The sequence below is a fragment of the Salvelinus sp. IW2-2015 genome, linkage group LG5, assembly GCF_002910315.2.
Source record: "Salvelinus sp. IW2-2015 linkage group LG5, ASM291031v2, whole genome shotgun sequence".
Taxonomy (NCBI): Eukaryota; Metazoa; Chordata; class Actinopteri; order Salmoniformes; family Salmonidae; genus Salvelinus; species Salvelinus sp. IW2-2015.
The window spans coordinates 14,088,924-14,104,735 of NC_036844.1; the positions used below are offsets into that span (position 1 = coordinate 14,088,924).

General features: G+C 41.7%; 2 protein-coding genes across 2 annotated transcripts in view; one reads left to right on the forward strand and one right to left on the reverse strand.

The window, feature by feature from the left end:
- Positions 1-4,594: 4,594 nt before the first annotated feature.
- On the forward strand, positions 4,595-11,041 carry LOC111963942 (trithorax group protein osa). Its single transcript, XM_023987543.3, has 6 exons — positions 4,595-4,825; positions 7,165-7,312; positions 7,424-7,476; positions 7,728-7,825; positions 8,077-8,245; positions 8,584-11,041. The coding sequence occupies exons 2-6, from the start codon at positions 7,174-7,176 to the stop codon at positions 10,018-10,020; spliced, it is 1,896 nt and encodes a 631-aa protein (XP_023843311.1). The 5' UTR covers positions 4,595-4,825; positions 7,165-7,173; the 3' UTR covers positions 10,021-11,041.
- Positions 11,042-13,068: 2,027 nt separating this feature from the next.
- The window catches only part of LOC111963943 (rhotekin), a 55,701-nt gene continuing 52,957 nt past the window's right edge, over positions 13,069-15,812 (reverse strand). The window contains exon 13 of the mRNA XM_070443564.1: positions 13,069-13,354. The gene's annotated coding sequence lies outside the window, so the exon portion shown is untranslated. The remainder of the gene's footprint in view (positions 13,355-15,812) is intronic.

A 15,812-nucleotide genomic window follows, 5' to 3' on the forward strand; every position in this document is an offset into this window, starting at 1 on the left:
GGCAGCATCAAAACAGTTTCATTGAGAGAGATTCTTAAGGCTTAGGATAGTTTTGTTTTCACTGACAATATATTATATTGGTAAAACATTATGAATATGAATTCTGTATCTGAATTGTAACTATAAACTGTGATTGTGTTAGGACTGTAGCCTATGTACCAATTTCTTGTAATCACATATGGGCTGGGCTCCTGTAAAACGTATAGGACCGTAAAATAAATCATCAATCCATCACCAATCATTGACATATGGTTTGTTTTAAGATGGAGGTTTGTGTTTTAACAATCAAAATATAAAGAATACTCAACAACTTTAAGACAACTTTCAGACGACATTCAGACAACATTATGCAATGGTTTGTTTGTTTATTTGGATCCCCATTAGGTTGTGCAGAGGCAGCAGCTATTCTTCCTGGGGTCCACAAAAAACACAAAACATGACAAGTAACAAAACACCGATAGACAAGGACAGTCACACAAACTTAAAATACAATGATATACTGTACAAACAATAAAAAAATATATAATAATAATACAAACAATACAACAACAAAAATGTATGCGTGTTAGAGTGCATCTGTGTGTTTGTGTGTGTACTCTCACAGTCCCTGCCGTTTAATAGTTTTTAAAGGTCATTTTTCTGTTTGCTTGAGTAATTGGACATGGAAGGGAGTTCCATGCGATCATGGCACTGTATAATACTGTGCGTTGCCGTGAATTCGTTTTGGACTTYGGGACTGGGGACTGGTGGCACGTCTTGTGGGGTATGTATGGGGTATGTATGGGTGTCTGAGCTGAATGTCATTTGATTATGCAGACAATCTGGAATTTTCATTACAATAATATTTATCATAAAAACTACAAGAGAAGCAATTCATCTCTCATCAACCCTCAACCAGGAAAGACTGTCATGCATGTTGTTGCCTCAACGTAATCAAGACTAAGGAGATGATTGTGGATTACAGGAAAAGGAGGACCGAGCACGCCCCCCATTCTCATCGATGGGGCTGTAGTGGAGCAGGTGGAGAGCTTCAAGTTCCTTGGTGTCCACATCACCAACAAACTAGAATGGTCCAAACACACCAAGACAGTTGTAAAGAGGGCACGACAAAGCCTATTCCCCCTCAGGAAACTAAAAAGATTTGGAATGGCTCTTCTGATCCTCAAAAGGTTCTACAGCTGCAACATCGAGAGCATACTGACCGGTTGCATCACTGCCTGGTACAGCAACTGCTCGGCCTCCGACCGCAAGGCACTACAGAGGGTAGTGCATACAGCCCAGTACATCACTGGGGCTAAGCTGCCTGCCATCCAGGACCTCTACACCAGGCGGTGTTAGAGGAAGGCCCCAAAAATTGTCAAAGACCCCACCCACCCCAGTCATAGATTGTTCTCTCCACTACCGCACGGCAAGCGGTACAGGAGCGCCAAGTCTAGGACCAAAATGCTTCTCAACAGCTTTTACTCCCAAGCCATAAGACTCCTGAACAGGTAATCAAATGGCTTCCCGGACTATTTGCATTGTGTGTGTGTGTCCCCCAACCCCTTTTTACACTGCTGCTACTCTCTGTTAATCCTATATGCATAGTCACTTTAACTATACATTCATGTACATACTACCTCAATTAGCCTGACTAACCGGTGCCTGTATATAGCCTCGCTACTGTTATAGCCTCGCTACTGTATATAGCCTCGCTACTGTTATTATTTTGTATCGCCTGAGATCCCCAAAGATTGGAAAGCTGCCGCGGTCATCCCCCTCTTCAAAGGGGGAGACACTCTAGACCCAAACTGTTATAGACCTATATCCTGCCCTGCCTTTCTAAACTTTCGAAGGCCCCTTTTTTCTCCACTTCCTGTCTGAATGACGTGCCCAATGTAAACTGCCTGTTACTCAGGTCCTGAAGCCAGGATATGCATATAATTATTACTATTGGAAAGAAAACACTTTGAAGTTTGTAGAAATGTAAAAAAAATWATGTAAGAGAGTATAACACAATAGATATGGTAGGAGAAAATCCAGAGAAAAACCAACCGGAATCTTTGTTGTTGTTGAGAGACCATGCTCTTCCAATGGCCAGTATAAGAGCATACTCAATTCTACATCCCAGGATGCAATTCCTATGGCTTCCACTGGGTGTCAGCAGTCTATATTCAAGGTTTCTCGCTTGTAACTTCAATAACGAATAAAAAATAACAGTTTTAGTCCAGGGACACAGTCTTGGAAATCCGTGTTTGCGAACCAAGAAGACAAGACGCACCTACTAAAATCGGTTTTCTGTTGAACATACTTCAATCCGTAAGAAATATTATAGTTTGATTACATTTTAGGGTATCTGAGGATTAAATAGAACCGTATTTTGACTTGTTGAAACAAAGTTTAGGGGTAGATTTTCGGACTCCTTTCTTTGCATGTTGAACGAGTGGATTACTCAAATAGACGGCGCCAACTAAACAAACTTTTTGGGATATAAAGAAGGATTTTATCTAACAAAACGACACTACATGTTAAAGCTGGGACCCTTTGGATGACAAATCAGAGGAAGATTTTCAAAAAGTAAGTGAATAGTTAATTTATGAAACCTGTGCCGGTGGAAAAAATATTTTGACGTGGGGGCGCTGTCCTCAAACCATCGCATGGCATGCTTTCGCTGTAATAGCTACTGTAAATCGGACAGTGCAGTTGGATTAACAATAATGTAGGCTTTCAATCGATATAGACACTTGTATGTACCTAAATGTTTAATATCCATAATTTTTATGATTATTTATTTGAATTGCGCGCCCTCCAGTTTCACCGGAAGTTGTCCAGCTAGCGGGACGCCTAGGCTTAAGAAGTTTTAACAAACAGATTACAGACCATTTCGAATCCCACTGTACCTTCTCCACTATGCAATCTGGTTTCCGAGCTGGTCATGGGTGCACCTCAGCCACACTCAAGGTTCTAAACGATATCATAACAACCATCAATAAAAGACAGTACTGTGCAGCCGTCTTCATCAACCTGGCCAAGATTTTTGATTCTGTCAATCATCGCATTCTTATCAGCAGACTCAATAGCCTTGGCTTCTCAAATTACTGCCTCGCCTGGTTCACCAGCTACTTCTCAGATAGAGTTCAGTGTGTCAAATCGGAGGGCCTGTTGTCCGGACCTCTGGCAGTCTCTATGGGGGTGCCACAGGGTTCAATTCTCGGGCTGACTCTTTTCTCTTTATTTATCAATGATGTTGCTCTTGCTGCTGGTGATTCTCTGATCCACCTCTACGCAGACGACACCATTCTGTAGACATCTGGCCCTTCTTTGAGCCCTGTGCTAACAAACCTCCAAACGAGCTTCAATGCCATACAAAACTCCTTCCTCCTTCCTGCTCTTCAACCGATTGCTGCCCGCACCCTCCTGCCTGTATGCTCTCGTTGGCTGACCCTCACTACATATTCGTCGCCAAACCCACTCCCTCTAGGTCATCTATAAGTCTATGCTAGGTAAAGCCCCGCCTTATCTCAGCTCACTGGTCACCATAGCAACACTCACCCGTAGCACGCGCTCCAGCAGATACAGTATATTTCACTGGTCACTCCGAAAGCCAACACTTCCTTTGGCCTCCTTTCCTTCCAGTTCTCTGCTGCCAATGACTGGAACAAATTACAAAAATCACTGAAGCTGGAGACTATTATCTCCCTCTCTAACTTTAAGCATCAGCTGTCAGAGCAGCTTACCGATCACTGCACCTGTACACAGCCCATCTGTAAATAGCACACCCAACTACCTCATCCCCATATTGTTACTTATCTTCTTGCTCTTTTGCACCCCAGTATCTCTACTTGCACATCATCATCTGCACATCTATCACTCCAGTGTTAATGCTCAATTTTAATTATTTCGCCTCCATGGCCTATTTATTGCCCTACTCTTCTACATTTGCACACACTGTACATAGATTTTTCTATTGTGTTATTGACTGTACGTTTGTTTATGTGTAACTCTGTGTTGTTGTTTTTGTCGCACTGCTTTGTTTTATCTTGGCCAGGTCGCAGTTGTAAATGAGAACTGGCCTACCTGGTTAAATAAAGGTGAAATTTAAAAAAATAAAAATAAAATTATTCACTGTCTTTTTAATGTTGTTTTTTATTTCCTTACTTATCTATTGTTCACCTTAAACCTATTTTTTACTTAAAAATTGCACTGTTGGTTTGGGCTTGTAAGTAAGCATTTCACCTGTTGTATTCGGCGCACGTGACAAATAAACGTTGATTTGATTTGATGTTAGTTCTGGTTTCTACTGGTTTCTACTTGCCTAAAATCTGTTTACATCTCACCATCTACTAASGTAAGCATCATCAACGCAAGAAAAAGGCATTGATGACAAATCTAATAATACTTATGCATGAGTGAATGGCTGTCATCACCACCAATGATGAACAAAAGACCTTTCTCTCAGCAATTTTTTACAATTTTCTTTTCTCCCTACTTATGTGGACTATTCTGATGCCAAGCCTTTGGCATGCTACCATGAACAGGTTGGACTGGTCTGACTTCCAACACATAGCAGGAAGAACTCTGGGAATTCACCTCCACAAGAGCGTTGGACCTTGGTGTCATTCAGAGCCACAGGACAGGTGTGTGTTAGTATGTGTGTGTGACAGGGAGAGGTGACAATACTGTGGAAAACGGGAGAAGACTACAGAGACAGGAGTGGAGACTGTATTGAAGCTACCAATCTGCAGATATAAAACACTGATCTATAGAGCCTGTGGATGCGCTGCAGCCTGGTGTGGAGGCCTGAGACTGAGACCTAGCCACCTCTATTCTGTCTCTGAAATCACAGGTGAGCACCACCACTAAATACTCTAGTGTTACTCTCATACAGCTTGGTTGGTGGTTCTGATATCATCTTGGTTTCRTCCCAATTCCTAAGTCTTCATAGCTGAGAGGAGGCACTGATGTGGTCAAATGTTGGASCTACTGATAATACTCTTGGTACTGAAGGTATCTCCATATTCTTGTGTGATTTAGGGTCACATTTCCATTAAATGTCATACAATTATTCAATYCAAAAAGGGGATATGGAATTTAATTTGGGAAGAATACCCAAAGTGGAAGAACCTATTTTCCCTATTGAAAGCCAATTCCAATCATGAATAGGATAATAGTGTTTTTTTTCTTTACAAGTTTTTAAATAATGTGGTCAAATGTGGTTCACGTCTTCGCATTGAATTTCTCGTAGCTATTGAAGTAGTTTTGGAAAACCCAGAGCTAGGACAACGGCACTGTGTAACAGAACAACGTATGCTGGAAGATTGTTCACATTGTGGGTGTCAACCCATCTGCCTAAGGAGACTACTATTGAAGTAGCTGGTGCCACAATCAACATAACTTCTGTAACAGAAATATGTAGCCAATGGCCTGTATCCTCTAGGCTGATACTATTAGATTTTTTTAGTTCTGTAATATGAAATTCATATTAATATTATTTCATTTGTTTCGCAATCCATAGCTCAACCAGCCACTGGTATGTCAACACTCATGGAGTGATGGTGTCGCTCTAGATTGCTCTCAAACTGTCTGGTGTCTCAGAAACAAATTGCTGTTTGTGTTCACATACACCGAATACAACAGGTGTAGACCTTACAGTGAAATGTTACAGTGGGTACCGGTACAGAGTCAATGTGCGGGGGCACCGGTTAGTCGAGGTAATTAAGGTAATATGTACATGTAGGTTGAGTTATTAAAGTGACTATGCATAGATAATAACAGAAACTTTAATGAAATAATAAAACAAGCACAATATTTTTTACTTTTAATTCACATAGGAAGTAGCCAATGAAGGACCATATACAAATATACAAGACATATCTCTCGGAGAGATTTATAGTAGATTCATCAACGCCTGAAACAGCATATGAAAAACATGACAGAAACATGAGACACATATTTAAAATATATATTCTATACTATATAGTGGATCTCAATGACATGTTGAACAATAAAGTAGCCCAAAGATATGTACACGTCTCACAGGACCAAGTGTGAGACTGTGCCATATTCCATCTCTGACTCTTCTCCACTCTCCTAGCTCGGCAGGGCACATCTGGCACTTATTCAGCGGTCTTTTCAGGAGGGTGAAAAGTTACACAACATTTAGATAGAAAAGTATTGTGTATAACATGATTTACCAGTAAGCAAAATAGGGAATAATATTGGGTTTATTTGTTGGATTTCTATCTGCAATGTTGTGAACGCTTCACCTCACTGAATGCACTATTAGTCTATGATACACAACAGTTAAGGAAAAGTATAGGAAACAGTGACTGCATTGATCAAGTCTCTGATCTATGCCGTGACCACAGTCAGCTCAGTGGCAATGTTTGCCGATTGTGACAGCCTGGGTGTTGACACTGGTACCACTGTGCCAGAGACAAGCATGGTTGAGTGATCAGTCAACCAACGGATTTAACCGTGATCAGTCAAACAACCTTAGTCATCATCATCAATTATTTATATTTGGGAACACCGATTGGCAGACAATCAGGAGACTGTGGGCCCTTAAAGACCGGTTGAAATGCATACAGTAGTCAAACATGTCGTTTTATTTGTCCGTTCATCAGTCAAACTCATTGTTTGATTTGCAGTCAAGCCACTGTGAAATATGTTTTATGTGCATTGTAAATATGTTGTGTACAGTATGTGCACAGCCGGATCTGGGCATAAGCGACACGAGCGGTCGCTCCCCGACCCAAAGGAACTCAGTCGGGGTTTCAACTTACTGTTGCGAGTTAGAATAGTAGAATTTGGTTGTCTGTCAGCAGTTTGTCTCTTGTTTTGTCAGTCACTAACAATCACTTGAATAGCCATGTCAGCTAACAATTTTTAGATTGATAAGTTAGTCTAGCCAGTTATCTAAACTTGTAAACCCCGTGGCAAAATGTGTGGAACTGCAGAAAACGTGCTTTAAACATCTCGCTTGGGGACCCACCTGTGTATGTGTGATAAATGATTGTAAAATACTGTTGGGCTATTATGAAAAATGTTAACTATGAACGTCATATGAGTAAACGTTGTGGTAAATGGTGTGGTGTGTGTGTGTGTGTGTGTGTGTGTGTGTGTGTGTGTGTGTGTGTGTGTGTGTGTGTGTGTGTGTGTGTGTGTGTGTGTGTGTGTTCACAGGCAGACATCATGGCCCAGGCGCAGGAGGAGAGACCCTCAGAACAGGAGAAAGAGATGGGAGAGGAGACCTTCCTCAAAGACCTCTATCTGCACATGAAGAAGAGAGATACACCCATAGAGAGAATACCACACCTGGGCTTCAAACAGAGTGAGTGTACTGTACACAGAGAAACATAGACGCGCACACACACACAGTAATTGTTGACATCTCTCAGACAATGTATAGCTGATATTCTGTATATTTGTTCTATGTTTCTAGTCGATCTGTTCATGATGTACAAGACTGTGAAAAGCATGGGCGGCTACCTCCAGGTAAAATACTATCAATCATTTCCAACACGTGTTAGGTTTCAGTTTTTCGACTAAAATAGGTGTGAGAAGTTCATATTACAAGTCAAGCCCCAGAGTTAATCGAACATCCTGCAAAGTTGTATTTAAAGGAAACTTTCCTCATCACCCTCTCACCAGTTTTAGAACTATTGTAATGGGGCCACATTCCATGTGTGTTTTGGTTACAATGTATACAACGACACAATGTTCAAATTAAGCTGGATTTCTACCAGGTAACGACCCAGCAGCTGTGGAAGCAAGTATACAACACCCTGGGAGGAAACCCCAGAAGCACCAGTGCAGCCACCTGCACCCGTAGACACTATGAGAAGTATGTCAAAGAAACCGTATCATACATCTTATATGTATGCGTGTCTGTGCGTGTATGTGTGCTTGCGTGTATGTGTGCGTAGACGTGTGCGGTTGTGCACATGGCTGTGTGCTCGCATGTCTTTGACACAGATATTTTGAATACTACCAGGTAGAGACCCTCAATACAGTATAAGTGTGCAAGTCAGTGATGTGTGTGCGTGGTATGTTTTAATTGGTACAGTTTCAAAAATGGCCTTTGTGTTGTCGTAGGCTGCTTCTGGCATATGAGTGTCACGTAAGAGGAGAAAACTACATGGKGGTCCTGCCACGGCACCAGCAGAAACGTTTACATTACTGTAGTCTCGGTGAGGAGGAAGAGTGCCCCAGGACAGCCAAACGTAGCATGACATATGGCGCTCTCCAGACCTCCCAGCAACAGGTACACTAACAAGCAAACATACACACACACATAAGCATGTACACACACACACTGACAAGTGCCCGCATTTACACATGCAGCCCAATTCAGAGTTTTTCCCCCACTAATTGTTCTTTTGACAAATAACATCAGATTTTTTCACATTAGATCTTTTTCAGAGCTGATTTGATTAGTCAAAAGACCAATTAGTGAGAAAAGAAATTATTGGGCTGCCTCTGTAAACACAGCCATACACACTAAGACACACATGCACACACACAACACACACACACACACACACACACAAACACACATTTAAATGAATTGACTGACTCATTATTGGTATTTTCTCCTCTCAGAACCCCCATCATTTCCTGACAGACTCCAGAGTGAGGATCATCCCTATGCCTGCACACTACCATCCAAACTATCACCACCTTGGCCACCCCGCTCTGCCCCCCTATGTCCACCCACCTCTGACCCCCGGCAGCCATCCCAGCAGCCACCCCAGACCCCAACCCCCATATCTCCCCTCCCCTCAAGGGCAGACAGAAAGGGCCAAGCAGCCTCTGGAGCGCTTGCGCCTCCTGGCCAACCGGTACAAGTGCTCCTCAGACTGGAATGAGCCACTCAACCTCAGTTGCAAGAAAGCTTGCCTAGAGTCAGGCGGTCAGCCTGCTTCGTCCTTTGCCCCTCCTCCCTCCAACAAATCCCCAAAGTTTTTGAATACGCCCTCACCGCTTTACCCCACGAAGGAGATGGCTAAAGACGAGTGCTGTGAGACGCCGGAGGGGAAGTCACCCCCCGAGAGATCCTACCTCTACCCCTTGGCAACCAGAGATGGCTATGTCATCGACCTCACTTCCTCCTCTGGCGGTTCCTCCCGCAGCCCGACTCCAGCCTCCAGCCCAGGCATGAAGACGGAATCACCCGTCCCCTGTCCACTGCAGAGTAGCAAGACCAGCGCCCCCTCCATGGTCCACGTCCCTAGACCCCTGAAGAGAGAATACCCAGATTGGCCCATGGGGGAGAGGAGGGGAGAAAMCCCCAAGCACAGTCCGGGGCCTCTCAATCTCAGCTGCGCTCTGCCCAGTCCCCCCAGAGAGACAGGGGGAAGGATGGAGATCCAGATCCCGCTGGCGCTGCTCCAAGACTGGATAAAAGGAGGCCTGCTGTGTGGGCCTGCTGGTTCCCGGCCTGGGGCTCCATCCCTGCAGGGTCCAACACCACCAGAGCCAAGGGAGAGGACACAGACCAGAACAGACATCTCCCCCACCATGGCAAACCATGCTGACCAGGTCTTCCACAGCCCTCACAGAGACCAGGACAGGAGCTCTGGGTATCTGAGGGAGAGAAGTCTGGAGAGGTACAGGAACCTGCCTAGCCCCACCACCACCCCCCCTACTTCCAGTCACCGCCACCCCATGGCGCCCTACCAGATCTCCAGCTACAAGGCTCAGCTGTCAGGGAGCATCTTATGTAACCCGGCCAGCAGGGACTTGTACCCCTGGGAGAAACAGGAGAACACCAGGAGGCCCTACCACCCAAATCCAATGCACCCCCATGATCTACGGGACAGAGCCCAGCCAATCCCCTTGAAGATCCACCCCAGCAGTCAGGCTCTGGAGCAGGATGATGTAGGCCCCACATCCCTAGCCTGTAGTCCAGACACATCCCAGGGAATGGTGGAAAACTCTAGGATGGCGTTGATGGTGGACCCCTCATCTTCCTCTCTAATACCACTGACACCTGAGGAGTTCATGAAGTTAAAGAGGCTCATCTCGAGCTCCTCGTGAACAGAATGCAACAACAAGCCAACAATCCTGCTAATTAACAGAAAACATGATGCACTCTGGGCAAAAGATGTAACATGTCAATGTTGACATTGGACGCTTGGAAAAGCACGCATTACTGTACATACAATATTGCATAGAGAAATGCCCTGACACACAACAAAWATACATGTATATAGAGTACTGTTTCAGTTATAAGACACAGTTCAAAGGACATTGTAGCACTTTTGAAATACTACAGAATATGAATTGTCTTTTAATATTCTGTGTTTTTATCCTTTGAAGCTTGCTAACAATTTATTATGCACTCGAGTGAAAAGTTATTATCCAAAATGAAGTATTTTTGTGCCTTCATCTCTGGGATTTGTTTTGAACATGAAGTAGCATTGAAATAAATAAAAAATACAGTTTAATAACAGTCACGAAACTATAATAACAGTCACGAAACTATACAAGTTTACCACCTAGACAGCAAAGGTACATTTTGTGGGTGTTGAGAATTGTTGAGAATTGTGAGCCATACTGTTTTGAGGAGGAACAATTACAGCATATACAAATAAAATGTAAAAGAAAAGTTTTATTATGAAAATGTGAATGTTTTTATATACACTGAGTGTACAAAACATAAAAAATTACTGACCAGGAGATTTCAGGTGAAAGCTATGGTCCCTTTTTGATGTCACTTGTTAAATCAGTGTAGATGAAGAGGAGACAGTTAAAGGATTTTTAAGCCTTGAGACATGGATTGTGTATGTGTGCCATTCAGAGGGTGAATGGGCAAGACAAAATATTTAAATGCCTTTGAACAGGGTTTGGTAGTAGGTGCCAGGCTCACCGGTTTGTGTCAAGAACTGGGAGAGGGTGCAATGCAATATTAAGGTGTTCTTAATGTTTTGTACACATATATTTGTAAAACATTTTTTTCCCCTATTCTTATTTTACTACAAGTAATATTGGAATCTTTTAACCCTTTTCACGTTGGCAAATATTTCACACAATAAATATTCTGATCATTTTTTCCTTATTTGCTTCAAATATTGTCACAGTATTGTACAATATGGCAAAATCTAACACCTACATCAACTCATTACGCATAGTCAAACCCCTAACCAAGGTGGAACTTTGAAACGGTCACAACAGCGAGAATGTGTTATTTGTGGCTGTAACACAAATGAGATGCCAGACAGTGTCAGTGTGAAACCCCATGCTAACTACAGTATATTCCCCAGAAACATGTTGTGTGTACAGCAGCACCTGTCTGTTGACTTTGGACCTGAGCTTGTTTTGCCAGATGCGTAATTCCACAGGGCTTATCTTACATGAAATGTATAATTGCATTGACGACTCCCACTGAAGCATGTTGTGTGTTTAACAGGACATAGACTTAAACACAGGTTCGCCTGAGTGAAAAGGGAGAGAATAGAGAAAGAATAGTTATATTCCTAAAAAAAGAACACTAAAAACACATGTCAACTGACTCATATACTGAACAAAAATATAACTACAACAATTTCAAAGGTTTTGCTGAGTTACAGCTCATATAAGGAAATCCGTCAATTGAAATAAATTCATTAGAGCCTAGTCTATGATGTCTATGATGTCGCAGCCATGGGTCCACCCACCTGGCAGCCAGGCCCAGACAATCAGAATTAGTTTTTCCCAAAAAAAGGGCTTTATTAGAGACAGAAATTACCCTCAGAAAAAATATTTTTGTACATTTGGAACATTTCTGGGATCTTTTATTTCAGCTCATGAAACATGGTACTGACACTTTACATGCTGCATTTATATTTTGGTTCAGTYTATTAACCCTCATACTACCAACATATTTTACATACACGGATTACCAACTGGGGTCATTATGACTCTGATAAGAAACTATTGGAAAAAGCAACAATCACAGCAAAACATTAGATATGTAAATAATGTTATCTGAAATAGAAAAATAACCAAAACAGACTTATTTGAGTTAAATTACAATTATTTAGCATATACTGTTCAATAAAAATATGCAATTTTCCCTGAAATGTGCAGCCCACATTAGTACTAAAGCTGATTTACCATCATTTGATTGTATATACAGTAGTATCATTTAGTTTAGAATTTTGAAGTAAATATTAATGTTTTCATATTTGTGGTAAAAACAGCTGCAATTTAAAGGGGCTGTACACCAAAATGTGAAACATACTGTACTTAATTTCATTGACATAAAACGTTTCACCCATTGATCTGAGAAACCAAAAACATGGCTTAGTTCTCTTTATTTACATACCCCACAGCCAGCATTAGCAACACTGCTAGTGAATCAATGGGATTGGTATATAGAGCCTATGGCAGGATGTTTCAAAAAGCAAAGTCATTTCAAATTAAATGTTATAGCAACATAAATACCATAACAAGTTGAACATATAGAACTTTGGAAGATATTATAGGAATTATGGTATTTATATAACAGATAAATACCAGTACAGCACCACGTGTACATTCAGAGGGTAGCTGGTTTCTGTGTTACAGTTATACCAAGTAGTTATACCACTGACAGACTTATGACCGGTTTTGACTGCAACTAAGCATACATCGAAGTTTGTTTTGATTTTGAACAGGGTCATAAGTAGTTATAACCAGTTAACCATAGTACATAAGGTGCTCCATCTCTGCAGGTGATCCGTCTATCAGGCAGTGGCGACCCATCATTCAGGGCAGGTGTTTTGAGACGCACCTGTTTAGCTAAATATATAAAAACTGTTGAAGTCGGAAGTTTACATACACTTAGGTTGGAGTCATTAAAACATTAACAAACTAGTTCTGGCAAGTCGGTTAGGACATCTACTTTGTGTATGACACAAGTAATTTTTACAACAATTGTTTACAGACAGATTATTTCACTTATAATTCACTGTATCACAATTCCAGTGCGTCAGAAGTTTACATACACTAAGTTGACAGTGCCTTTAATAAACAGCTTGGKAAAGTCCAGAAAATTATGTCACAAACCGGCTCAAAGTGCATAACAAAAAGGAAACAATGTGGAGATAAGGAATAGCAATATATTTATTTAACTAAATTAAACTAAATATAATTAACAATAGTGTGTGTGTAGTCAGTAACCAGTAGTGTGAGTGAGTGGTTACGTGCATAAATGTGATAATGAGGGGTGTTGAAAGGTACCAATGCAAACAACCAAAAACAGCCACAAAAATGCCACAACCAAAATCTGTGTCTGCATGGAGAGTCTCCTTAATGAAAGCGGAAAAGGTGCATTTATCCTGGGACACACCCGAGCCCAGGTGTGTCCCATTTCGCTGATGAAATGGCTCCGGCTCCACCCACCGACATCCTATTAAGGAAAACAAGAGCAAAGAGAAAGAATTCGGCAGACAGAGTGGAAGGGTCGTCATAATGTCATGACTTTAGAAACTTCTGTTAGGCTAATTGACATAATTTGAGTCAATTGGAGGTGTACCTGTGGATGTATTTCAAGGCCTACCTTCAAACTCAGTGCCTCTTTGCTTAACATCATGGGAAAATCAAAAGAAATCAGCCAAGACCTCAGAAAAAATATTGTAGACCTACACAAGTCTGGTTCATCCTTGGGAGCAATTTCCAAATGCCTGAAGGTACCACGTTCATCTGTATAAACAATAGTATGCAAGTATAAACGCCATGGGACCATGCAGCCGTCATACCGCTCAGGAATGAGACGTGTTCTGTCTCCTAGAGATGAATGTACTTGTGCGAAAAGTGCAAATCAATTACAGAACAACGGCAAGGACCTTGTGAAGATGCTGGAGGAAACAGGTACAAAAGTACCACAGTAAAACGAGTCCTATATCGACAAAACCTGAAAGACCGCTCAGCAAGGAAGAAGCCACTGTTCCAAAACCGCCATAAAAAGCCAGACTACGGTTTGCAACTGCACATGGGGACAAAGATCGTACTTTTTGGAGAAATGTCCTCGGGTCTGATGAAACAAAAATAGAACTGTTTGGCTATAATGGCCATTGTTATGTTTGGAGGAAAAAGGGGGAATCTTGCAAGCTGAAGAACACCAACCCAACCGTGAAGCACGGGGGTGGCAGCATCATGATGTGGGGGTGCTTTGCTGCAGGAGGGACTGGTGCACTTCACAAAATAGATGGCATCATGAGAAGGAAAATTATGTGGATATATTGAAGCAACATCTCAAGACATCAGTCCGGAAGTTAAAGCTTGGTCGCAAATGGGTCTTCCAAATGGACAATGACCCCAAGCATACTTCCAAAGTTGTGGCAAAATGGCTTAAGGCCAACAAAGTTAAGGTATTGGAGTGGCCATCACAAAGCCCTGACCTCAGTACTATAGAAAATTAGTAGGCAGAACTAAAAAAGTGTGTGCGAGCAAGGAGGCCTACAAACCTGACTCAGTTACACCAGCTCTGTCAGGAGGAATGGGCCTAAATTCACCCAACTTATTCTGGGAAGCTTGTGGATTGCTACCCAAAATGTTTGAACCAAGTTAAACAATTTAAATGCAATGCTACCAAATACTAATTGAGTGTATGTAAACTTCTGACCCACTGGGAATATGATGAAAGAAATAAAAGCTGAAATAAATCATTCTCTCTATTATTCTGACATTTCACATTCTTAAATTAAAGTGGTGATCCTAACTGACCTAAGACAGGGAATTAGGAATAGGATTAAATGTCAGGAATTGTGAAAAACTGAGTTTAAATTATTTGGCTGAGGTGTATGTAAACTTCCGACTTAAACTGTATTTATATACACACATATTCCTTGTTTTTGAAAGAAAAGCACATTTTTTGACTTAAAATAACATCAAATTGATCAGATATACAGTGTAGACAATGTTAATGTTGTAAATGGCTATTGTAGCTGGAAACGGRTGATTTTTAAATGGAATATCTATATAGGTGTACAGAGGCCCATTATCAGCAACCATCACTCCTGTGTTCCAATGGCACGTCGTGTTAGCTAATCCAAGTTTATCATTTTAAAAGGCTAGTTGATCATTAGAAAACCCTTTTGCAATTATGTTAGCAAAGCTGAAAACTGTTGTTCTGATTAAAGAAGCAATAAAACTGGTCTTCTTTAGACTAGTTGAGTATCTGGAGCATCAGCATTTGTGGGTTCGATTACAGGCTCAAAATGGCCAGAAACAAAGAACTTTCTTCTGAAACTCGTCAGTCTGTTCTTGTTCTGAGAAATGAAGGCTATTGCGTGCGAGAAATTGCTAAGAAACTAAAGATCTCGTGCAACACTGTGTACTACTCCCTTCACAGCACAGCTCAAACTGTTTCTAACCAGAATAGAAAGAGGAGTGGGAAGCACCGGTGCACAACTGAGCAAGAGGACAAGTACATGAGAGTGTCTAGTTTGAGAAACAGACACCTCACAAGTCCTCAACTGGCAGCTTCACTAAATAGTACCAGCAAAACACCAGTCTCAATGTCAATAGGGAAGAGGCGACTCCGGGTTGCTGGCCTTCTAGGCAGAGTTGCAAAGAAAAAGCCATATCTCAGACTGGCCAATTAAAAGAAAAGATTAAGATGGGCAAAAGAACACAGACACTGGACAGAGGAAGATTGAAAAAAAGTGTTATGGACGAATCTAAGTTTGAGGTGTTCGGATCACAAAGAAGAACATTCGTGAGAAGCAGAAAAAATGAAAAGATGCTGGAGGACTGCTTGACGCCATCTGTCAAGCATGGTGGACGCAATGTGATGGTCTGGGGGTGCTTTGGTGGTGGTAAAGTGGAAGATTTGTACAGGGTAAAAGGGATCTTGGAGAAGGAAG